The 25,612-nt window shown below is 37.0% G+C and overlaps 1 protein-coding gene across 1 annotated transcript in view; it reads right to left on the minus strand.

The window, feature by feature from the left end:
• Positions 1 to 25,612, minus strand: part of LOC114725742 (NPC intracellular cholesterol transporter 1-like) — a 50,234-nt gene extending 24,622 nt beyond the window's left edge. The window contains 17 exon segments of the mRNA XM_028912306.1: positions 3,475 to 3,582; positions 3,651 to 3,746; positions 4,604 to 4,672; positions 4,870 to 4,971; positions 5,118 to 5,213; positions 7,441 to 7,524; positions 12,224 to 12,341; positions 12,449 to 12,516; positions 15,160 to 15,351; positions 15,504 to 15,748; positions 17,682 to 17,753; positions 17,756 to 17,831; positions 19,074 to 19,190; positions 24,382 to 24,489; positions 24,614 to 24,713; positions 24,789 to 24,868; positions 25,374 to 25,612. Of these exon segments, the coding sequence (XP_028768139.1) occupies positions 3,475 to 3,582; positions 3,651 to 3,746; positions 4,604 to 4,672; positions 4,870 to 4,971; positions 5,118 to 5,213; positions 7,441 to 7,524; positions 12,224 to 12,341; positions 12,449 to 12,516; positions 15,160 to 15,351; positions 15,504 to 15,748; positions 17,682 to 17,753; positions 17,756 to 17,831; positions 19,074 to 19,190; positions 24,382 to 24,489; positions 24,614 to 24,713; positions 24,789 to 24,868; positions 25,374 to 25,418 (1,776 nt within the window). The 5' untranslated portion in view covers positions 25,419 to 25,612.

The following is a 25,612-nucleotide window of genomic DNA, read 5'->3' on the forward strand; positions in this document are numbered from 1 at the left end:
TCGTGCTGTGGCTTGTACCGGTGGTCTCACTCCTTTTGAAGCACATTGTCGTTTAGGTCATTTGTCTTTGTCTTCTTTAAAAAGGGTTTATCCTCAATTTCAACACTTGTCATCTTTAGATTGTGAGTCATGTCAGTTTGCCAAACATCATCGTTTTCTTTTAGTTTCTCGAGTCAATAAACAGGCTTCATCCCCTTCTGAGCCAGTTCATTCTAATGTTTGGGGTCCGTGTCTTGTTGAGTCAAAAGCGGGTTTCAAATATTTTGTTACATTTGTTGATGATTATTTTCATACAACTTGGTTATATTTAATGAAAAGTCATTCTGAATTATTCTCTCATTTTTGGGCCTTTTTTATTGAAATTAAAACTCAGTTTCATACTTCTATTCGCACCTTATGTAGTGATAACGCTAAAGAATATTTTTCTACCACATTTGAATCCTATATGCTTCAAAATGGTGTCCTTCATCAATCTTCTTGTATTGATACACCAGCTCAAAATGGTGTTGCAGAACATAAAAATCGCCACTTACTAGAGGTGGCATGAGCACTCCTGTTTCAAATGAAAGTCCCCAAAACTTTCTAGGCTGATGCTGTCTCCACTGCTTGCTTCCTCATTAACCGCATGCCCTCTTCAATTCTTGATGGTAACATTCCCTATACTACTCTTTTCCCTTCAAAACCTTTGTTTCCTATTGATCCTTGGATCTTTGAGTGTGTTTGTTTTGTCCGGGATGTACGACCATCTGTCTCCAAATTAGATCCGAAGTCTCTTAAGTGTGTCTTTCTTAGCTACTCTCAGGTTCAAAAGGGCTATCGGTGTTTCTCTCCAACTCTTAATTGTTATCTAGTTTCTGCAGATGTCACCTTTTAGGAATCGATTCCATACTTTTCTTCGTCCATTTCACCTATCCCTCCTCTATCTGTGGAAGAGGATGACCTTCTAATGTACCCTGTTCTCTCGCCACCCACTCCACCACCTCCGGCTCCAACTCCTGCTCCTGCTCCGGCACCTGTGCCACCACCCCTATCTCATGTCTACACAAGACGTTCTAGGGAGACCAATGTCACCGTCCCAGATTTCGGCCCTCCATTGTCTTTGTCATCAGATCCTGCGTTGAGCATCTCTCATCCTGAGCCTACACCTCTCTCCAACTCTGAGACACCTCCTGTTCCTCATCCAGATCCTTCACTTGACTTGCCCATTGCTCTTTGCAAAGGTAAACGCACTTGCACCCATCCTATTTCCTCATTTGTGTCTTATAACCACCTTTCCCCTACCTCTCGTGCCTTTGTCTCTTCTTTAGATCTTATTTCCGTACCTAAGACCCTTCATGAAGCTTTAGCCCACCCGGGTTGGCATGCTGCTATGGAAGAGGAGATGGCGGCCCTTGACCGGGCTGGCACTTGGACCTTAGTGGATCTACTGGCAGGAAAGAAGGCTATTGGGTGTAAGGGGGTCTTCACCCCTAAAACTCGAGCTGATGGTACCCTTGACAGTCTTAAAGCTCGCTTGGTTGCTAAAGGCTATGCTCAGACCTATGGTGTTGATTACTCTGAAACTTTCTCTTCTGTTGCGAAACTTTCCTCCGTTCGTCTTTTCATCTCTATGACAAAAACCTATGGTTGGGATCTCCATCAATTGGATATGAAAAATGCCTTTTTACATGATGATCTCCTTGAAGAAGTCTTTATGGAGCAACCACCAGGCTTTGCTGCTCAGGGGGAGCGTGGAAAAATATGTCACCTCAAGAGATCCTTATATGGCCTGAAGTAGAGTCCCCATGCATGGTTTGACAGGTTCAGTACTGCTATGCAGAAATTTGGCATGTGTCAAAGTAAGTATGATCACTCTATGTTCTACCAGAGCACAGACACTGGCATGATTCTATTGGTTGTGTATGTAGATGATATTGTGATTACAGGGAGTAAAATGTCGGAGACCTCTTCACTTAAGTCCTTTCTTAATTCTCATTTTCAAACAAAAGATCCGGGCCCGTTAAAGTACTTTCTCGGAATTGAGGTCTTGAGAAGTAAGAAAGGAATCTTGTTGACTTAGAGGAAGTATGTTCTTGATTTGTTGAAAGAAACTGGTAAGTTAGGGGCCGCGCCAAACAGTTTTCCTATGATTTATAATCCACTCCTTGATGCCGATGGAAGCATACCATTTGAGAATCCCGTTAATGCTGATGAGAGCAAGCCATTTGAGAATCCGGAGAGGTATCGAAGATTGATTGGAAAATTGAATTATCTTACTATGACTCATCCTGATATCACTTATCCAATCAGTGTACTTAGCCAATTTATGGTCTTGCCTACTATCAGACAGCGGGAAGCTTTAGAGCATGTGCTTCATTACTTGAAGGGGTCTCCAGGTTATGGGATATTATATAGAAATCATGGTCATACAGATATTAAGTGCTTTTGTGATGCTAATCATGGTGGTTCAAAGGCCACAAGAAGATCCACTACAAGATATTGCGTCTTTGTGGGAGGAAATTTGGTGTCCTAGAGGAGCAAGAAACAAAATGTGGTGTCACAATCAAGTGCAAAGGCAGAATATAGAGCTATGGCACAATCTGTGTGCGAGATAGTCTGGTTACATCAATTACTGAAAAAGGTCGGTCTTAAAACCTCGTTACCAGCAAAACTGTGGTGTGACAATAAAGCAGCCTTACATATAGCTTCTAATTCAGTGTTTCATGAACACACAAAACACATTGAGATTGATTGTCATTTTATTCAGGATAAGATCAAGGAAAAATCCATCTCAACAGGACACGTGAGATCCAGTGATCAATTGGGTGATCTCCTTACTAAAGCTTTGAATGGGGTTCAGATTGACTATCTTTGTAACAAGTTGGGCATGATTGACATCTATGCTCCAACTTGAGGGGGAGTGTAAAGATATGTAAATATATATTGTAATTAGTATAGGATCAAATCAGATATGATAAGATAGGATATTATCTCCTAATAATGAGCCATTAATGGTCCAGGCTTCTCTCTTGTGTATAAATTTCTCCTTTCTAATCATGAATATACAAGAAATATATTCCATATTATTTTTTGTTTAATATATATATTAATCGGTTGGAAGGTTTTCCTGTTTTCTTTTGTTTTGGGGGGGGAGGGTGTTGGGGGAGTTGGCCCCCGTCAAGCACAACTCCTTCCGTCCCTAATGGCAAGAGTTTACCAAAGAATGGCGGATGTTTTCTCCCCCACGTCTGATCTACAATTCATCAAATTCAATTGCTAATTTCAATTTACAATTGACAAGTATATTTCTAATTATAATAAGAAAGGTGAAAATAGATGTTCTAGCAAACTCCAGCAGACTTTCAATTAGCCCTTAATTCTCGTGACATATATGGTCATGTTATCAAGGCTCTTCATACAAGAAGCAAATAAGAATCATATTTAAAAAGAAAAAACAAAAGAATTAACTGCAATTAAAGTGTTCAGTAGTGAAACCTTTGCTAATTGGATGAAAGCCTTTTCCCATGCGATTGCTTTGCCATTTTCATCTCCAATTTCAGCAATTGCATTGTTGACTGGGTAGGTAATAACAAATGCAGAGGCCTAAAATAGGGCGATCAGAAAAAGGTGAACACATAGCAGGATAGCTAAGAACAAAATAAAGATCTTACCTCAGAAAAATTGTTTGCAGAGAACCCTCCCAATGCAGTGGTTGGGTCTAGGGGAGCTTTAAAAGCACTGAAGCATGTTTCTGAAGAAGTATAATGCTAAATAAAAATGTAAGAAAATCAGTGTCAATATATAATATATAGTTGGACAAGATAAAAGCATGAAATTACAAATGAAATCTCATTGGTGGCTCATACAAGGTAATACATAAATTCAGTAATATTCTTTAACAAAAATTAAGATGGCACAAAAGTACTCAAGGGACATTAGAACTAAAACATTTCTTACTTTAATTGACGACGTGGACTTTCCTCTTGAAGGATAAATCCAGAGTCTCAAATGTTCCAAAACTTCAACTCACTAATGCAAACCCAATTCCAAACAACCGCTAAAATATTGTGGATAGATAACAGGACAAAGTACTTGAACACCACACTATCCTATTTCCTTACTAAGAATGGTTTTGTTTATCAGAATTTATACGCAACTCAACCAAGTAGACTGGTGAGGCTAAAAGAAAAATAGCCAATTGCTCAACCGTAGGAGGGAGTCAAATACTTTCTGTAGTTTGATGATTCTGAGCAGATGCATGTAGACACCAGAGGGCCATTCTATTAGGCCAAAAAGATAGGGATCTGTTTGATCATGTAGGACCAGTTTTAATCATGGAGGAATTAGCCAGCGATTTAGTTCCCTGATTTTCCTCACGCACATTCTTATATAAATAAGTACCATTTGTTTCAGAAATAGAAGCAACAATCACTTCTTTCATATCTTCAAATCATGGCCTCGTAATATTACTATCCTTAGGAGTTGAGTGTGGACCACAAGCAAGCCTTGTCATTCACTGTTTCTTTTATTTAATCAGAAATTTGAACAAACTCATAAAACAAAAATGCTCGGAAAATAGTTAGATGAATAATCAAACCACAAGAAACATGTTAGTACGATTTACCTGAAAACAATACTCAGCATGTTCAACGCCTCCATAGTCATCATAATTCTCAGGGTCCATTTGAAAATACTATCAGAATCAGATAAAAGAGGAAAGAAAGGACAACAACAGAAGCCATCAGATTATGCACAAGCACAATAGTGTAATGAAAAGGTGTCAAACAAGAAAATCCTACTGATTGTACTTGACAAACACAATAGAAGCCATCATGCAACACAAAAAATTAAAAACCACTGGACAATCATTTCCGACTATGGACCTCAGACCTGCAGAATGCTTTGGGTGGCACAGTCCTGGCCCAGAGGCTTCAAGCAAATGTCACCAAGAGATACCAATGAACCAGAATAATTAACATGAATTTCGTCAACCTGTTAGAATAATTAATCAACAAATATGTCACCTAAACAAACAAATCAACAAATATTATGTAACAAGGAGGGTGCAGCAAAGTATACAAACAATTCACTCAATTTACATCAATTAGCAAGTAAAATGGAGTCAAAGCTGAAAATACCTTTCTCTGTATTTCAAAAAGTAATTCGATGTTTTCCTCGGTTATGATACTTGGTGGCTTGCCATTCTTAGACATAGGGATTGTTCCAATCACTAACTGGAATATAAGCAAAAAGTACTCCAAATGTGATTTCATATATAATGTATAACATCAGAACAAAGGAAATAAAATTAACAGAAAATAGGGAATAAAAAATTGAAGTGACATTTAAATCAAACATGATTGCACAGATCGAACAAACATTCTGGAGCCACCAGAAAATTTACAGAACCCAACAAACACAAAAATGACATAACCATGGGGTTCAGAAAATGAAAAGAAACAGAACAAAATAACAATCCCTCTAAAGTTTAATATCAAATCAATATATCATCAGCTACCAAGACAAAAACAAACAAAAGGCCAAATTTATGAGAAAACCCACAATATTTTGAGAAAATGTTATCCTTATTCTGATACTCAAATCTACCCAACATAAAAGGGGTAAAAAAAAAAAAAGAACCCAGCTAGAATTGAGGGAGAGTACAAGGAAATAAGCCATCAAGTAGTTGTGCAAGTTATGCCGTAATACTCAGTTATGCTAGTTATATCATTATAACATGGTTGGAATGTTGCCTATATGTCCCCTACTCCCCTGTACCCGCTCTCAGAACAATCAATACAGATTACTTCCTCTGATTCTTCCATCTTGTTGATAAGGGGAGGTACCAAGGCTGGTTTGTAAGTTAATTTACTTAACTCACACAAGGCCAGATATTTCATATGCAGTAAGTCAATTCTCAAACAATCCGAACAAGGATCACATGACAGCAGTTTATCGAATACTACATTATCTAAAGTCCACACCTGGGAAAGGACTATTCTTTGGGAAAACAAATCATAGAGGAACAGAGATCTACTCAAACGCTGACTGGGTAAGATCAACAGTAGATAGGAGAACTACCACAGGCTAATCTTCTTTTGTCTGGGGGAACTTAGTAACATGGAGAAGCAAGGAACAGTCAATTGTTTCATGAAGTAGTGCTGAAGCTGAACTGAGAGCATTAGCCCAAGGAATATGTGAGCAAGGAGCTAAAAATAAGTCATGATAGCCCAGTGAAAGTATTTTGTAATAACACCACTACTATAAAGATTGTAAATAATTCAGTTCATCATGACAGGATGAAACATGTTGAGATAGATTGACATTTTATCAAAGAGAAGATTGAAGAGAAGACTACTAATGTCATACACACTCGGTCTAGTCACCAAATTGCAGATTTGATGACTAAAGCTCTGTCAACCACAAAGTTTGAAGGTTTCTCACAAAAGTTAGGAATGATGAATATCTATTCGCCAGCTTAAGGGGGAGTGTTGAAAGATGAAGGCCTAAACCCACTTAGGAGGACCCAATTAGTTCTTTATTAATTATTTTATGTATTATTTACATTAAAATGAATTAGATTAGATAAGATTTGTTTTTATCCTGATTTAAATTTCAATTTCAAGATATTAGGTTTTATCTTTAGGCTTTATCCTCTATTTTGACTACATATATGAAGCAAATACATCAACAAAGCTTTGAAGCTGAGCATCAATTACTCAGCCAATTTCTTCTTCATTCTCTCTCTCTATTTTCTTCAGGCACATTTTATGACACAAACATAACCTCAAAAAGATATTTGACCCAAAAAATAGGAAAGAACTATTATGGTTTTAAGAAGATGCACTCACGTCATTAATGAGGTGTTAATGAGGTGATTCCATCATAAAAGGGGAGCAAGCGGCAAGTATTCTAACACTAAGAGGGATCTAATGCACACAAATTATTCAATCAGATCCCAAGATATAGGCTTAAAAAAAAAAAATATTAGACACATCCTACCCTAAAAGAAGTAAACAATAGAATCAGAAAACATCCAATAGAACCATAAACAAATAAACAACAACATCAGGAAATAAATGAAAAAAAGATCAAAGTCAAAGAACAATTAATACATTGAACACGCCTTTTGAAACAAAATCTTAAAATTTGACCCTTTTTAGTTCTTCCAATCACAGAAAGTTCCTCCTCTAAGTTTTCCCTGATCCTGAAATAACTTTTTTTCCTCAAGGAATCCATACTACTCAATATGGGACTTGAAACATTTCATGCCACATCAATCTCCATCATAAACAATCAATAGCAATATAAATATTGAGAAAAGCTTGCCATATTTTTATTTTGTACAGAAAAATTTATAGACAAATTTTTACTCCCAGTTCAAACACCAACAACTACACCATATGAAAACATTCCGTAGTATCCTAACAAGGTAAAGAAAATTATATGTAATGTGAAAACCTGTTCAATTCTATAGAACGGGGCAAGGTGACTGTCAAAAAATTGTTTCTCTTCTGCTGCCTTGCTCCCAGGACCAACCCATAACTGCAATCAACCCAAGATGAAATAGTTTAAAGATGATTAAAAGCAATCAGCAAAACCAATAGTAAAGAAAAGGAGATCATATATGTGGATCATTTCAAGTGACAACAACAACAACATTCTTAGCTTTTGGTGAAACAAAAGATGAATAACTGCAGCAAAGAATGTGAGTCAGTCAGTGATAAAAGAAAAGAGAAAAGTAGAGTAGATAGAAAAATAGAGAGATGAAACTTAGTCATAAAACCTCTAGGAACATGCCAAGGGTCAAGCAGCTCAAAAGCTCCAACTATTAAGAGGACGTATGATGAACTCATGCATTAATTGTAAAGAGTCAAAGTATTATTTGTGTTAAGAGCAGCAAGATTAGCATTAGTTAATTATTATTTATACGCTTACTTTATATTTCCTTAATTATGTCTACCTATAGAAGTTGAGAGAGGATGTATTGATTCGGCCCAACAATCAAGGGGAATACATAGTTATACACAGCATACTGAGTACTGGCTGAATAAATGCTACGACAATCAAGGGATTACCTAATCAGAATAATTTGAAATCAAATCCTATCATATTTACATTTAGGCCTATAATTCCGATCTACATATTCAAATTTGTCCCTGGCTAATCCTTTTGTCAGAACATCTGCAGTTTGCTCTCTAGATGATACTTGGGTTAGGCTGATTATTCCATCATCTATCTTTCCTGTTATGAAGTGTTTATCTATCCCCACGTGTTTGGTTCTATCATGTTGAACTAGATTATGTGAGATGTTGTTGGCTGCCATGTTATTTCAGTAGAGATTTATCAATAAACTTGCGCTCTTCTTCAGCTCTTCAAGTACTTGGTTTAGCCATATGCCTTCACAAATGCAACGTACAACAGCCCTAAACTTGGCTTCTGCACTATTCCTTGCATCGACAATCTGTTTTTTGCTTCTTCTAGTTACTAGATTACCCCAAACAAAGGTGCAGTACCCGAATGTGGATTTTAAGTCATCTTGGTCACTTGCTCAGTCTGCATTTGTAAAAATGTCTACATTCTGCTTATCTTATTGAATAAAAGTCCACAACTTGGAGAACCTTTCAAGTACCTAAGAATCCCATAATCTTCGTTTAGCTCTTTTTGCTTTACATCATGGGAGTGTTAATTGACCAGGCTAACTACAAAGGCTATGCCAGGTCAAGTGTGAGAAAGATAAATCAACTTTCCCATGTATTGGTACCTTTCCACATCCACAGCCTTACCCAAAGCTTCGTCATGAATTATCTTGTCAACTCATTTATGGCTCTTGACAAGTGCCAGGTGCCTGAGATACATCACCTGTCCTGTGCCTACGTGAGTAGATCTTTACAGGTTTATTAGTGTTGCCCCCTAGACCAGAAGTTCCCTTATTTTCAGACAAACAACATTAATTGCTTCCTCAACCAGTATGTCAAGAGTTTCAGGTATAAACTCAAGAGTAGGTGGTTCATGGTGGAGTTCTAGAGTCGGTGGTTCATAGTGGAGTTCAAGTGTCTCATTGGTAATGGTCTGAAATTCACTTCAACTCTCCCCCTGAATTGAAGATCAAGAGTAGTAGGGGTCATCTACATGAAATGTGACATCACAGGTGACAAAAGTTGTTTAATGACAGGATCATAGCATTTATCAACTTTCTAGGATGCAAAGTACCCAAGGAACATACAACAGACAGCTTTAGGATCAAGTTTAAGGGTGTGATGAAGATAGACATAGGTGGTGCAACTAAAAGCTTTCAGAGGAGAGGCGTACACAAGATATGGTAGGTTGTAGTGTTTACATAAGACTTGAAGAGATGACTTATGAGACAGAGTTCTGCTAGGCATGCAATTGATGAGGAAAGTGGCAAAGAGAACAGCATCATTCCAATAATATTTAGGAACATTACTACTAAACATGATTGCTACAGCTCTCTAAAGGATATGTCGATTTTTTCATTCAACAATGTCATTTTGTTGTGGGCTGTAGTGACGTGCTTTTGCAAACTATGCCATGGTTTGTGAGAAAAATGGAAATAGTTTTGTGTAAATACTTAGTTCCATTAAGGTGAGAGAAATTCTCTTGATTTACTGATTCATCCCAATCAAGGAGAGTATATACAACAAATTGTGTATTGGCCAGATAAATGTTACAGCGACTACATAAACAGAATAATTGGAAATCAAATCCCATCATATTTATATTCAACGCCTATATTTCCTATCTACAATCTTGGAATTTCTCCAGTATCTTATCTTAATATCTTATCATATCCTCTCTCTCTCTTAAAAAAAAATAAATTTGAGACATTGGATTAGTTTTATGATTCTAGGGTTAGCCTGTTAACTTATGTTTACCCTATATAGAGCCATTGTACTCAAAGGTTTATTCAAGGACCAACAATAAAACAAAGGTCTGTCTCCCTCTACCTTCAATCCTTCAATTCAGATACTCTTAGGGGCATAGCATCATAGCATCGATGATTTGACCACCATAATTTAGGGGTTAGAAACTGATTATAGTATATGAGATTATTCTAATTCTCTGCCTTGTCATCAGCCCTAATGATAGAAACCGAAATAAAACTGAAAGATAATTCTACTAGGGATGTTGAGGCAAGTATCTCACTCCCAACACTCTAATAGCCAAGAATAAAATTCCACTAAGAATAAGCAAAGCAAGAATCTCACTTTACTCATCTCAATAGCCAACAGAAGGAGAATCTCCAATTGAGTCAAATTAATAATCTGTTAATTTCTCAATCATACCTTAACTTCTCAGATAGCCAGCCTATTTATAGAGCTGGAATACATTTGAAATAAGCAAATAAAATCGACATAGTCCCTAAGATCATGGAAACTGACTCCCTAAAATTTAGGCTCACTAACTAATGACATAGGAAAATAACAGAGTTGAATAAAATACTTGACTCAATAAATAATCCTAACAAACTCCACTTACTCCTAAACTTGTGCAGCAATTAACCACACCACTAAAATATTAATAAAATACAATCAGGTTAATTAATTCAATTCCACAAATTCACTGCGACTTGGTACACTATCATCTAACAATGCATATTCTAGTACAGTAATCTAATTAGAGTAAAAACAGTTTATTTGCTCTGTTGCCGTTATTTATCTACACTGCTTTTCTTTGCACAAATTATGAGGTATCAATTCCCATGTAGTATTACAAATTTTAAATAGCAAGCGATAGCTTTGACAACCAGTTACTAGCAAGGAAGGAGTCAAACAATGTTGCAAGTACAGCTTCTAGCACTAACGAGTCTACGCATATCCTAGCATGGATAGATACTTCCAAACGGTGACAAAGAAGCTGGACAGGATGAAAAATAGGGAGTAGGTGTAGACCGTCAAATTTACTACAAATGGACTTCAAGGAAAATGTGGCTATTTGACCAATGATCCCAACCACCACAGACTACAGAAATTGCTGCTCCGAGGAAATGGAAGACCAAATATGCACTCCGCTTAAATCCGGCTTTGGCAACAAGTTCAGCCTCGTGAATCAATATTTTGAACCGGAAAACTGTATATGCTTAGGGTTTGCCTCTTAAGCCAAATGTTCTATCAAATCTAACCCAAAAGAGTAACTTGGTCACAAGGACGGCTGAGCAAAGCTGTTGGTCCAGGAATTCATTCACGAATCCCAAATCTATGACAATTTGACAGGGGTTGATGATCAACTATTTGTTGTAGCACCACTGATTGTAACTACTTCCGGAAAGATAGACCCTCATGAACTGTTGAACAACAATATTGAAAGGCCTAAGCCTATTAGGGCTCATTAATCCAATTGTCCACTTATGTTGTTTATTATTACTGTTATTATTCTTAGGATATTTAGGAGATAAAATCAGAGCAAATATAATCTGATTTTATAGATAAGATTTCTTTTTTATCTATAATCAAGTAGATAAGATAATTTCAGTTATTTTCTTTTCCTATATGCAGGGACCAAGTACTCAAGAAAATTTTCAAGCTGAGCAATCTCAGCCAATTCTCTCTAACAATTTCATGAACTACACTCAAGGACAACCTAGAACAATAAGTAGCCGATGCCATCTAATCATTACTATCGCAAAAGCCAGAATAACCAAGCTAGCACATCAAACCATGATCAGATAAGGTAGATAATGGAGATACTATCCATGTTACAAGCATCGATTAAGTTGCCCAGTTCTTCAGCAGTTTAGCTCAAAAATCTGCTAGAGCTAAGGATCACTAACCCCTTAATTCTATGCCTGATTATAAGCCTATTGACTTTAGTACGTTATACATTAATTCCATTAAATATAATAATCACAAAATGCCTAATATTCATAAATATTCAAGAAAAGACGGCTATCAACACATGAAAATACCTAATAATTGTGACTACCTTGGTCACTCTAATGAGAATATAAACAAGAGAAACAAGAAATAATGGATGCTAACGTGAATTGAGTAGATAACAAAGGGAGTGCAGATAGCAGAATTCCACGAATTATAGTATCACTAAGTATCATACAGTAAGAAGTTCAAAACAAATTGAACATTTATTTTGACAACCTAGCCAAACATGTCTAAAAGGAATTTTAGAAGTAACAAGAACAGCCCATTAAAGAAAACTAAGCACCACAAAAAATATCACATCACATTAAATCACAAAAACTAATCTGACTTGCAAATTGAGGAGATACCTTCTCAGGCTGGGTTTCAACCTTAAAACGAAGCAGGCCCAAACAAAGCAAAACAACAATTGCTAATGAAGAACAAAGAACAATAGTGGGGTTTCTAGCAGCCCATCTTCCATAAGTCCTGGATCCAAAAGCAAAATTTTATCAGAAGAGATAAAAGAGAAGGAGAGAACCAAGAGACAAAAGGAGGGAAAAAACCAAAAACTAGCAAGGACTAAAATTTCTTACCTATAAAACCTGGACATATATCCTTGAACAAGAGAGAGTTGTTTTTCATCACTTGCATGAAAACCCGCCTGGTAAACAATAAGAAGTCAAGACAAAAATATTATACATTATAATATAGAAATAAAACAAAGTTGGGTAATAAACAAACATATATATTTATGTTATTCCAATTCGTCCCAGCCCATTGCCACCACCAAAACCGACAGAAGGAAAAAGGGTAGAAAAGAGGGACTACTGGTCCAAAAGAAATCACAAGGTTTAAGGACCACAAAAGACAGGAAACTAGAGGAGCATAACATGGTAGCCTTGATGAAGTAAGAGGAGCAATTAAAGTCCTTGACATGGTGATCTGGAAAAAATATTTGTCAGGCCTTGGAGAGAGCCAACCTCTTGAAAGTTGGCAAATTCGTTATATTCTTGACAATTTAGATTTATTGTGGTAGGTTTGTTTGTGTAGTAAATAGTTTAGTTCTATTGTTCATCTTATGTGCTGGTGTTATGAGTCTGCATTCCATTTTTTCACTTGTCAATGTCATTTGTAGCAATCTGTGTTGTTCAGTATCCTGTAGCAAGGGTAAATCAATTGCCTTTGCATCATTTTGTCTGAAGGGAGAGGAGAACAATTTTGGCGCCATAGAGGAGAAAGCCAACCCTAAACCTCTTATCTTCTTGATGATTCACCCATATATTTTGGGATGTGTGTGTAGTTCTTTTGTTCATCTTATACGATGATGTTCTGAGTCTATTCCATTTCTTCATTCATCAGTGTCATTTGTAGTATCTGAGTTGTTTAGTATCCTGTACCAAGGGTACACCTCTCGCCTTTGCTTCATTTTATATTTTGCTGCTGTATTTCTGTGCTTTTTTGGGTGTAATAGGTGACTAGGTTGAATCTTGTGAGCCAGTATAGTGCAATATTTATTAAGTGAAAAAGTAAAACTCAATTTTCATCATATGATTTGATCTCAGTTTATACTGTTCTTAGCTCAGTGAGACAACTTTACAAGTCCCTAACATATTCAAATTAATGTCAGGTCTATGTCCAAAATAAAACAAAAAGGTTTGGGCTGACACTCCAACCATGAACCACATTAGCAAATTTAAACGCGTCTTTTTTCCAATAGAAATAACAATAGGAAGTCACCAAAGGCGGTCGGATCAAGTGGAAACAACCCAATTCCCCTTAGCAAGGTCAAGTCAAACCTTGTCAATGGAAAAAATTAGTTGGAAGAGTTACCCCCAATGGGGCCCAACAATATTTGAATCTAACCTAATATTAACAGATTTCAAATAAATGTACCCAAAAAAAAAAAAAATTGAAAGTCCAGTCTACAGAATTGAAGCTCAGGCATTGTGTGCCAATAAGAAAATGAAAACATAGCAACACAATATTAGAAAATGTACAAGGCAGAAAAATACAGTCTGTCACTTCCCAATGTTATTTTTTTATTTAATTTTATATCCTTTTTATTTTTGGGATTTTGCAAATCAGAGAGGTATTTGCAGAAATATAGGTAAAATGAGAATGGTTCTGAAACGAAGAACCACTCTGTTATTTCATGTATTGAGAATACACTGAAACCTGTACATATATCCACAGAAGAATAGTAACAAGAAAGTAGAAATCAAGCAGAAATATTTCGCTGTTAAGTTCAGAATATTTCCCCTCATAAACTCTAGCAGTAGTTTTCGAAAATATATAGCTGACCCTGAAGCAATTGATCCCCAAACATCAGGGTTTCCAACAGTATTTGATTTATTTGTACCAATAATCTGTACAAGGGTGGTTTGCATATGAACCGTAGAAGCAATAAATTGCTTTGTATGCCCCTATTTTCTCATTTAATGCAAAATTATCCCTTTATCAAAAAGGGGGAAAAAAAAGGTATATGAACAGTTGAAGCAATAAATCAGTAAAAAAAAAAATCCCCTAAAGAGACATCGGGCCCAGTAATGTAGAAATAGCCTAATATCTGCACCAGATAAATGTCTTCATTATTTACAGTAATTCAATAACTATGGAGATCTTTAGAGTATTTTTCCACCCTGCCTAGTACATTGTGCATAGCACTCTTTTATTGATAAAAATAACAAGCAAATTACGTATTAGGCTAGCATCAGGTCAGTACCACGAGTTATAAGGTTTCTTTGTATCTTTATGCTAGCATAAAAGTTGTTGATCCAAACATTACACAATACCAATAAACATAGACCCCGTGCGACAAATTTTATATATGTGTGTTCCCGTGCTCATGCGCCACAGTCCAGCTTACCACATACTAGGCATAACTGAGACAACTGAAGGGTCTACCCACTTAATAACTCACCAAAAGACGAATTCCTTTTCTCTCTAAGAAAGTGAAAATTATCTGAATCAGTTAATAATTCATACGATAATAATTAATAATTAAATAACTAACAGGTTCCACAAACCAGATCAGACGCTCTTGATGCCAAAAGTAGAAATCCCGTCATTTTGAAAGTAAAGCTAAAAAAAATGAACGCAAGAGAAAGCCATAATTCCAAGGCTCTGGAACCAACAATTGAAAGCTAAGTGAAAGCAAATTGAAATCTTTCTGTTAGATCTCAAACACAGATTGACAACAACAACAAGCCTTATTCCACTAGGTAGAGTTAGCTACATGAAACGTGCAACGCCAAACACACAGATTGACATCAAAACAATTTTGCATTTATTAGACAGAACATACCTCTCTGAGATTGTTTTCATCCTTTTGAAGATTACTGACATTGCGCTCATTAGCGCCCATGTCACTCAACAATGGCTCCGCATTGGAGCCAAGTCTCCCCCTTTCTCTTCTCCCTTGAAACCAGACCCATCCAACCAACATGATAACCAATACAATGTAAAATATCACCAATGAAAACTCCAAGCAACGGACCTACAGGTACCATTGAACAGAAATTAAATTCACAACAGGTATCTTATTGCCCATCAGAGTTCATTAGACCATTATGGAAAATGGCAGAGTCATAAGTCAACTAATCATGTGTTCCACTGAATCATTAGACCATCAGAGTTCATTGTTTAAACCTTGAGAGATCCAAATTTGACAGTGCAGGGCTCTTTTTTGTCAGGAGGAGGTTCAGGACCAGAGCACAGAGGAGATGAAGGGCAATCACCACAGGAGCAGCCCAGTGAAGTGTCAGTACATGAATAGACAGATGCGTTCATAGGTTCCATTGGAGATGAGTCAGGAACAGCTGTCTTGAAAGTTATAGAATAGGGTGAACCAGGACCACCAGGAGGTACTTTTTGACCAATAAATTCAAACCATTCTGGCAATAACATAAAAAATAAATAAATAACTAAAATAAAATAAAAAGGAAACAACTAAAAACAAAACAGAAAATAAAGATATGCTATCAAAATGATGTTGAGAGATGTTAAGGAAGCTTTTCTGATGGTATGCCTCTAGGAATTTCAGGTAGAATTCTTGGTAAAATTCAGAACAACTATAGGCCAAAAGGCATATTCCTCTAGTACCTTTTATTGGTCTTGAGGGACAGACCTCACAACTCATAATCAGATTCATTTTCAATAAATCCCAGATTCTATGCGTATTTCCAGATTATAATTTGAGGGCAGATTCTATGTATATTTCCTAGTATTACAATTATTACAATAACTACGATATCACAATATCTAATGCTTCCCCTCAAGCTAGTTTATATTTAATGTATCATCACGTTTACTTTCACAACAAAACTTTGCAGAAACAATAAGATGCTTATTGTAATTAGTCAAAGATGTTAGGGGCAATAATCACATGACCAGCACCCTAGGCATTATAAGAGGATTATTACTTGTTGCCCTAATATCTTGCCCAATTTATTGTCTCTAATCAATATATCTATTCAACTTCCATGTACACAAAATATATGAATAAAACTCTCCTCTGATTGCACTTTGTTCCTGAGGTACAAGCAACATGGTATCAAAGCTTGCATAAATCACTCATATATCTTTCTCATCTGTTCCATCTTTCTCATCAACGATAGAAGATGCATTTAACAAGAAGATACCCACAAGCAACGCTAGCAAGTAGTCACTATTATAAACTCAAGCCCCTCAGTAGTTGCTACTGGCTTCAATGTGATTTCCTCAAACATGGGTATTGATGGATGATTCCAACTCACAACAAAGAAGCTAAACAGGAAGAACTACAGGGAGTGGGCTCAAGCCGTCAAACACTTGTCAAATGTACAGGAAGGACGGGCTATCTCACCAACTCAAGGAGCCACAAGAGCATAGGACACTTTTGTTTTTCATTGATTGAGGATAGAAAATTCCCTTGTCACATCTAGGGTGGTGAGTTCAATGATACTTACAGTCATATGCATCATCATGTTCCTCAAGCCTAAAAGAGAGATCTGGGAGGAAATATAACTAGCGTGCCATGATGGTAAAACACTAGTAGATAAAGCGGAAGGTGAGAGAGATGTCATTGAATATTATCTTGAAGTGATGGCCTTGTGGCAAGAATCAAATCATCACAATAAGAATGAAAGGAAAAACCTAAAGGACTGCTTCCTGTTCAAGCAAAAGGTTGAAAAAGAGAGAATATATGATGTTTAAATCATGCCTCACCAATGAGGTATTTCTCCTAAATTCTTCCTTCAATAGACATTAATATGCTCTGTGGCCATTGAAAATAGTTGTCATCATTAAGCTTGTGATCAATTAACAATGGGAAGGAAAAAATTCAGCACATTCCTAAGTATTGCTACACTTCTTGATACTGGATTCATCACCAATGATGCTACAAGCACTCAGTTCTGGTTCCTCAATATTGATGCCATGTTAATGCCATTGTAGGAAGAGAATAGGGCAATATTTGTGGAGCTCCATTACCTGACGTCGAAGAGGGGTTCACAACACCAATAGTTAGAACCCCAATGTGGTTAGATTTTTAAGATATATTGAGCACCACAGCTCTGATACACTTCCCAAAAATCTGATTCTATTCTTTATTCATAAGAAGTAAAGGATTGGTGAGTACATTGTCCAACGAAACAAGTAATTGCCCAAGATACATCAAAATAATATTTGAAACAATATCTTGATGATATCACCCCCAAACAAAGAAAGAAAATAACGGAGGAAATAACAAAGTCATAGCCATAATCTTGACCTAGTAGATGAGCCAATATTGGGCCTTCAGGTAACCAAAAATGATGAAAGCACATGATAAAAGAGTTACAGTATTACCTCTAAAATTTCTAGACCCAGCTCCAATAAAATCTAATGCCCTTGTATTCATTGTTCCAAACTTTACATCCTGCATGAGCTATATAAACCTTCACCAAAAGTTTCAGTGACAAAGAAATCGATGCCATCCACAGTTTTGTTGCCATTAACCTAGGAAAAAAAGGTGATCTTCAATATCATCTAAAAATTGGATCTTCAAGTATCACATAATAAAATAGAACATTATCCATGAATTCAGATTTCAATCACATTCGTAAGACAAAGTGACCGGTTTTGTTACATTGTTAAAACTATTAGATTCATTGACTAGCTCAAGCTTTTCTATTTAGAAACATAGCTCATCCTCCACCATCACATTTTCCTCCTGTGAGAGTCATTCTTTGGACTTCCAATTTATCTCGATTTTTTAATTCTTCAAATCTATTATGATTTTATAATCTACTAGATAGAATATTTTCTTATCTAGCCAAATAGATTTAGGTTTACCCTAGATATTATTTTATTTCCAGTATTATTGCTTTGCAACAGGAGAAAGGCTCTTCCTTTAAATGTATTTCACATCTGCTAAAAAAAAATGAGGCTTCAATCACTAACAGCTCAACCAATCTTCATGGTATCAAAGCCATGATCACTTTAACACCATTAATAAAAAAAAAAAACACATGGCAACTCAGCTAAATCAATAAAGTTCCATCAGGTTCATCCCAGGAAGACGAAAAGGTGTACGTTGATAGCCATGCAATCCCAAGAAACAGCAATCATTTGAAAAATGCAACTTGAAAAGCAAAGAATAGTCATGACATTTCCTGCTAATTCAATTATGCTCGAGGCCAGGCAAACGTTTATGCTATATAAAATGGCCAAAGAAAATTAGGATGCTGCTCAAGACTCAGTTCATGAATTGCAAGCACAACAATGCTACAAAAAATCAAGGGAAAGTCTCACAACATGAAATAGGGCACCATGAATATTACTTCCTCCAACCCAAAATGTAGGAACTAGTTAATTCACACAATTTAATTGTGAAATATTTGCGAAAATAGTATTTCTTATTGATCTCAGGTAATATGCATCTAAATATATATACACAGGAAAAAGATGAGAATAAAGGCTAATAAAAGCTATACAATCAGAAAGTATTTACATAAAAATGGCAAGCATGAAAACCTCAGCACCTTCCTACTTGAAAGTTTATCTAACAGGGTTGCATATGGATTTAAGGGGAAAAAAACATAGATAAAGGCTAGAATCATCATATTACAAGAACGTGAAAGAATTTCCTAAGCCTGGATGCATTAAATTCAAGCCCATAAACAAAAAGAAGACACTTAAATAGATCAATTAGGACAGCAGTATCGCTTTGAAATAACATCCACAAAGAAAATGTATGACCTCAGAGATAGAAGTCACGTTGATGAAGAGACTCTGATTTGGAGAGCAAGAAAGTTCACAGAAAAGATTTAAAAAGTTCCTCAAGCATGCCGGACAGCCCACAAGAATAGGTATTGCCTGCAAGATAATGAGTGTTCCTGTCACCACGATAGTTAATAACAACATAACCATAACATGCATCATTATGTCAAACATGAAGTTTATATTCATGAATATTATAATGAGAATGTTGGCAGCTGATACTACCGGGCCTTGGCCCTAAACAACTCTAACCCTAATTAATTTGAATTTAAGTTTTTGTTGAAGACACCGTGGGCCAGGCCTATGACTAAGTTCTCGAGTTTTAATATTAGTAGATATTATTAGCTTGTAATTATTCCTTGTATTTTGCAATTCTGATTAGGATTTGACTCTGTTTTGAATTCTTCTTTGATTCTGTAATTTGGCTGATCCTAAGTAAAGATTATAACTCAGGATGTGTGCCTTTAAATACTATAACTAGCCACTGAATAAAATAAAGCGTCCTAAGCACCATCTCCTACATGGTATCAGATATCAGAGCACCGCCAATCACCATGATACAAAATTGGTTTTGGATTGGATCCACCAGGCCAAAATGGTTCTTCCCCTTCATCACATAACATGGCCGTGACCAAGAACCAAGGGATAAGCCAACAATAGCCAATTGATGCCTAATCCGTGCAATCACCAATCATAGACTTGACGGCCACAACTACCTACAGTGGTCAGTCAGTGTAAGACTATGTGTGACCAGAAAAGGCAAGCTCGACCACTTAACAGGAAAGAAGCCCAGACCACAACTCACAAACAAATCATCCAATGCTGACCTCTAAACTTGATGACAACGAACATTAGCATGAGTTTCTCTTAATTTCAATTGGCCAAGGAGGTTTAGGATGTTGCGCATGATATGTTTGCCTTGATTAAGAATAGAGCAGCAATCCTAGAGATGGAAACAAACCTAGACAATCTTAAGAAAGGTAATCTCTCAATCACTAAAGTCATATAGAAACGGGTGCTTTCTATTCTGAAGGAGGCCAACCGAATGATAATAAAGATAAAAGGAGCAATACATGGTGTGAACATTGTTAGAAAGCAAGACACACCAAAGATGTATGTTGGAAGCTCCACGGTAAGCCACCAAACAGCAAAGGAAAGGGGAGCCGAGAAGGCAAAGCATATGCAGCCACCTCAGGTTCCAAACCTAATCTTGGAGACAAACTGAGTAGAGAAGATATAGAGTTCTTAAGAAAGCCTCTAGATAAGTATGACAGCCAAGAGACCTTGGTAGCAATTGGTAATGTGGCACTCACAGGTAAGGCTGTTCTAGCCCTTAAAACTAAGGTACATCCAGATAATATGTGGATTGTAGACTCAGGGGTTACTAATCACATGTTTGGTGATATCAATTTTGTGCAAAACATAAAACCATGCCCCCATCCCATGTTTATTAAGGTTGCTTACAGGAAATTCCTCAAAGCACAAGATAGTGGTGAAGCATGGTTATTTGGAAAGTTACTTCTGAAAAATGTCTTATATGCACCTATTTTAAAGTGCAACCTTATATTTGTCAGTAAAGCTACCTCTGTTCAGTTATGTAACATAAATTACTTTACCTCTTATTGCTTGTTTCAGGACTTGAAGTAGGAGACGAGGATTAGCATAGCTAAGTTGCTAGAGGGTTTTACATGGAAGAACAATCAAGCACAAATAAAGACTCTTCAATCGCTAAACCAATAGGTGGTTCTTTTGTTTCTATTCAGGATGATAAAATTTTGTTATTGCACTATCGTTTAGGCCATCCCAATTACATAGTTATTCTTCTATTCCTTGTGAAATCTACCAATTGTCAAAACATACAAAGCATATATATCTTGCAAAAGCTCACCATACATCTCAACCCTTTTTCCTAACACATAGCGACCTTTGAGGACCCTCACAGATCACAAATCTTACTGACACCAAATGGTTTGTCACATTCATAGATGATCACACAGAGATAACCTAGGTTTATCTATTAAAAATAAAATCTGATATGACAAAAACCTTTCAGAATTTTCACAAAATGATCCAAAACCAATATGATATCTCTATCAAGACCCTAAGAAGTGACAATGGCACAGAATACCTAAACTTTACCCTTCAATCTTACCTAAAAGACCATGGTATTGTCCACCAAACCAACTGTGTAAACACCTCCAATCTTACCTAAGTGACAATGACATCTATTGGAGGTAACAAGGGCAATCATGCTTACTCATAATGTTCCTAAATTCTATTGGGGAGAAGCAATACTCACTGCCACCTACCTAATTAACCGTTTACCTTCAAAAATTCTGAACTTCAAAACACCAATCCAGCTCTTGACCGAAACATATCCAAGCTCATACCACTTCACAAATATCCTAGAAAAAATCTTTGGTTGTATAGCCTACGTCCACAATGATTCATGGTGGAAAACTTGAACCTCGCCCCCACACGTGCATCTTCCTTGGCTACTGTTCCACTTAAAAAAGCTACAGATGTTTTTCTCCTACCCTCGAAAAAAATCTTATGACCATGCTGAAAATCAAAGCTATTACCCCAAAACACCCATTCAGAGGGGGAGAGAGAGAATGGGAGTTTTTGAAGTCCCTAAACATACCTAGTCCAACATTACCACCTCTAACCAAGCCCGTGCCTCAAGCACTAAACCCTGAACCAAACCTGGACATGTACCCTGACACACCAGAGTTGGAAATAGATAATCCTAAAGATAAAAAAAGGGAGACCATTAAAGCTCAAGCACAAGTACTGAGAATGGAAGCTCTGAACCAGAAAATGAGGCAAGCCCAAGCCACAAAGAAGAACCCTCTAAAGCTAAATTAAGCCATGATACAACACTAGCTCCAAGCTCTGATAACCTTAGATAACCTACTTCAGAAAAAGGGTCAAAAAACTGCACTCAACAACCTATTAGCAATTTTATATCCTATCATCGCTTTTCAACGCCTATGTTGAGTTTTGTCACACAGTTATCTGATGAAAACTTACCCAGCAACTTTGGTGAGGCTATTATCAATCTAAACTAGAAGGAAGCTATAACAAAGGAGCTCAGGGCACTACATAAAACAGAGACTTGGAAAATTACCCAACTAACTTAAGGAAAGAAGACTATGGGGTGCAAATATGTATTCACATAGAAATGCAACCCAGATGGTATAATAAATAAACACAAGGCAAGACTAATGGCAAAAAGATATTCACAAACTTATGGTATTGATTACTAAGAAACTTTTGCTCTTGTGGCAAAAGAATATTATTAGAATCTTTTTGTCACTTGCAATGAACCTAGACTAGCCTCTTCACCAACTTGATGTGAACAATGCATTCCTCAATGGAGATCAAAAAGAAGAAGCATACATGGAAGTACCTCAAGGGTTAACGAGCACAACAATCCTAGAATGGCATGCAAACTCTACAAATCACTCTATGGACTAAAGCAGTCATCAAAAGCTTGGTTTGAGAGGTTTTCAAAAGCTGTTAAAAAGCAAGGAGTTGTCCAGTGTCAGGCATATCATACTTTGTTTGCAAAGAAATCCAGAGGTAAACTAGCTACACTAATTGCGTATGTGGATGATATTATCCTGACGAGTGATAATGCATGTGAGATAGCGAAACTCAAATAATCACTAGAGCAAGAATTTGAAGTCAAGGACCTAGGAGTACTCAGATATTTCCTAGGAATATAGGTGGCAAGATCCAAGGATAGGATCATTGTTTCCCAAAGAAAGTATAGACCAGATCTTCTAAAAGAAACAGGGAAGCCAATAGCTAAACCAGCAGATAAACCCATGGAACAAACTAGTAAAGTGGATGGGAAGTAAGAAGAGTCAACTGCGAACCTGGAAGGTAACAGGAAAACGAAGAAAGTGAAGCCTAAGAAGGAGTCAGTACCTATTGATGCTGAAAGACACAAGAGACTGGTAGGCAAGTTTCTAAATCTCTCTCAAACTTGTCCAGATATAAGCTATGCAATGGGTGTGGTAAGTCGATTCACAAATGAGGCATTAGAAGAGCATATGAACGCAATATATAGAATCTTGCATCACTCAAAAATGACTCCTGGCTGAGTATTATTCTTTGCCAAAGGAAAGTCTCAAGAGATCATTGTGCATACTGATGCAAATCATGGAGGATTCCTACCTGACAGAAGATCCATCGGGTTACTGTACTACGGTATGGGGAAACCTAGTCACATGGAGAAGCAAAAAGCATACAGTAATATCAAGGAGTAGTGCAGAAGCAAAGTTGCGTGCCCTAACACATGGTATATGTGAAGGATTGTGGATGCTTAGAGCTCTGAGAGAGTTGGGGGTACTTCCTAACACACCCATACAATTGAGATGTGATAGTCTTCGCCATTGGGATGGTCAGAAATCCCATTCATCATGAACGAACAAAGCATGTAGACATTGATAAGCACTTTGTTAAAGAAAAAGAAAATGCAAGGATTATCAAAATATCACGTCTCGTCATGTGATCAGGTTGTAGATCTATTCACTAAACCATCAGGAAGGCCTCTATTTGAGGCAACTAGAGGCAAGTTGGGAATGTTGAAGACTCTCTTTGAGTTTTAATATTAGTAGATATTATTAGTTTGTAATGATTCCCTGTATTTTGAAATTCTTATTAGGATTTGATTCTATTTTGAATTTTTCTTTGATTCTGTAATCTAGCTGATCCTAGAGAAAGATTATAACCTAGGATGTGTGCCTTTAAATACTGCAACTAGCCACTGAATAAAATAAAGTTTCCTAGGCAACATCTCCTACAGTTTTTTATTCAGTCTATTATATAGGAATATCTTTCTGATATATTTATCCTTGTTTTGATTCTGTATCTTCCTTGAACTCATAGAATTTCGGCCAAATCACTAGGATGTCCGCCCACCAGTCTCATATGATTGATGTGCTGTATCTATTTATTCTCATCATTCTATTTGAATAAATCAAGTTCAGAATCATGAGAATTGTACAGGGAACAATACAAGCAAAACCAGATTTATTACTACAATCCTAGCAGGCAATACATATGCTATTTTGCATGATTAGGCATCCAACGAAAAATGGGTTTTGGGAATTGACTGAAATTCTCCCCTGCAAGACACCTGTGAGTTATATATGGGTTCTAGCCATTAAATATAAGCCACGGTACAACAGCAAACATATTGCTAAATGGTTTGCATAACCCCATGGTATTGACTGTCAATAGACTTATGAGAGTGAAGTATAGAAGTATAACTTGCCTGTTGGACCTGTGCCCTTAATGTATCAAACTGGGTCTCCGTACAACAAATATTTCCAGTTATGGTTGGACACAAACTTTGAACTTTGCCGGATAGGAGCTCATCAGGCTGCAATGTAACATGAAGCAGTCGTATTGAACATCATAAGAATTCACATTTCTCAGGTTCTCCAGACAAAGGAAAAGACAAAGCCCACATGTAAGTATAATGTAAAGAAAAAGAAGACTAATACCTTTACAGAAGGGGAACTATATGGGCAGTTCAGAACTTTCCCATCACTCCGTTCACCACATATGCCATACATTGCACAGTACTCAACAGAATGCTTGCCCCTAAACAACAACAGAATCAATAAAACCACCTCATAAGAATTCACAATTCTAAAGGCTTGGTTTAGGCAGCCTTACCTAGATGTATCATCGGAAATCCAAAGAACATTCGAGTCAGAAGTCGCGGCCCTCGACAAGGATGAACACAGTAATAGCACCTGCAGATTCAAAACATTTTAAGTTCAAGCCGGTGGTCGATTGCTAAGATGCATTGATACCTTCAACCTTTCTCCGTTGCTATAAAGTCTTGTTTTGGGCAAGGAGACCAAGCAAAACGCGTAAAAAGAACAAGGCTACAACTTCAGAATAAGGGGTGTAGGAAGCCCCAAAAGCGTCACTAAGCAGATGGTCGTTAAGCCCAGAAGGGGCTTCTTCGGTGTCACCCAGGTACCAAAAGTGTGATGCAAACTTTGATTTGGAAGCAACCAACGACAGAGTTGCACTCTAAAAGCATGGAGAACTTCGACTCGGCAGTGACATTTGATGGTAGCTTATATCAGTTTAAAATTGTTTCCTTTAATACTTGCGTTAAATAACGAACGCGATGATCAGACGGAAGTAGCATAGTCCAGTGAATGTCATCAAGATAATCATAAACCGAATCAATAATTAGTTCTGTTATGCATGAGAAGAAGAAAGATCAGAAAGGAATTCAATTCTTGCCTGAAAAAGAAACGCAGCAACGACGACACCGAAAGCAGTACCCATTCTCTTCTCTGTTACGCGAAGCAAGATGGAAGCTTGGCTAGGTTGATCATGTACGCCGCATAAGGATTAGAGCCGGAACTCCCAGCTGCTTTTGCCCCCTTTCTTTCTTTCTTTCTTTCTTTCTTTCTTTGTTGGCTGTAAGTAGGTGGGAGTCTCGGGTCGCTGCCTCACTTCGGGGTGAATGGGACGTGATT

The sequence above is a fragment of the Neltuma alba genome, unplaced genomic scaffold, assembly GCF_004799145.2.
Source record: "Neltuma alba isolate B1F8T4 unplaced genomic scaffold, ASM479914v2 tig00012263_pilon, whole genome shotgun sequence".
Classification (NCBI taxonomy): Eukaryota; Viridiplantae; Streptophyta; class Magnoliopsida; order Fabales; family Fabaceae; genus Neltuma; species Neltuma alba.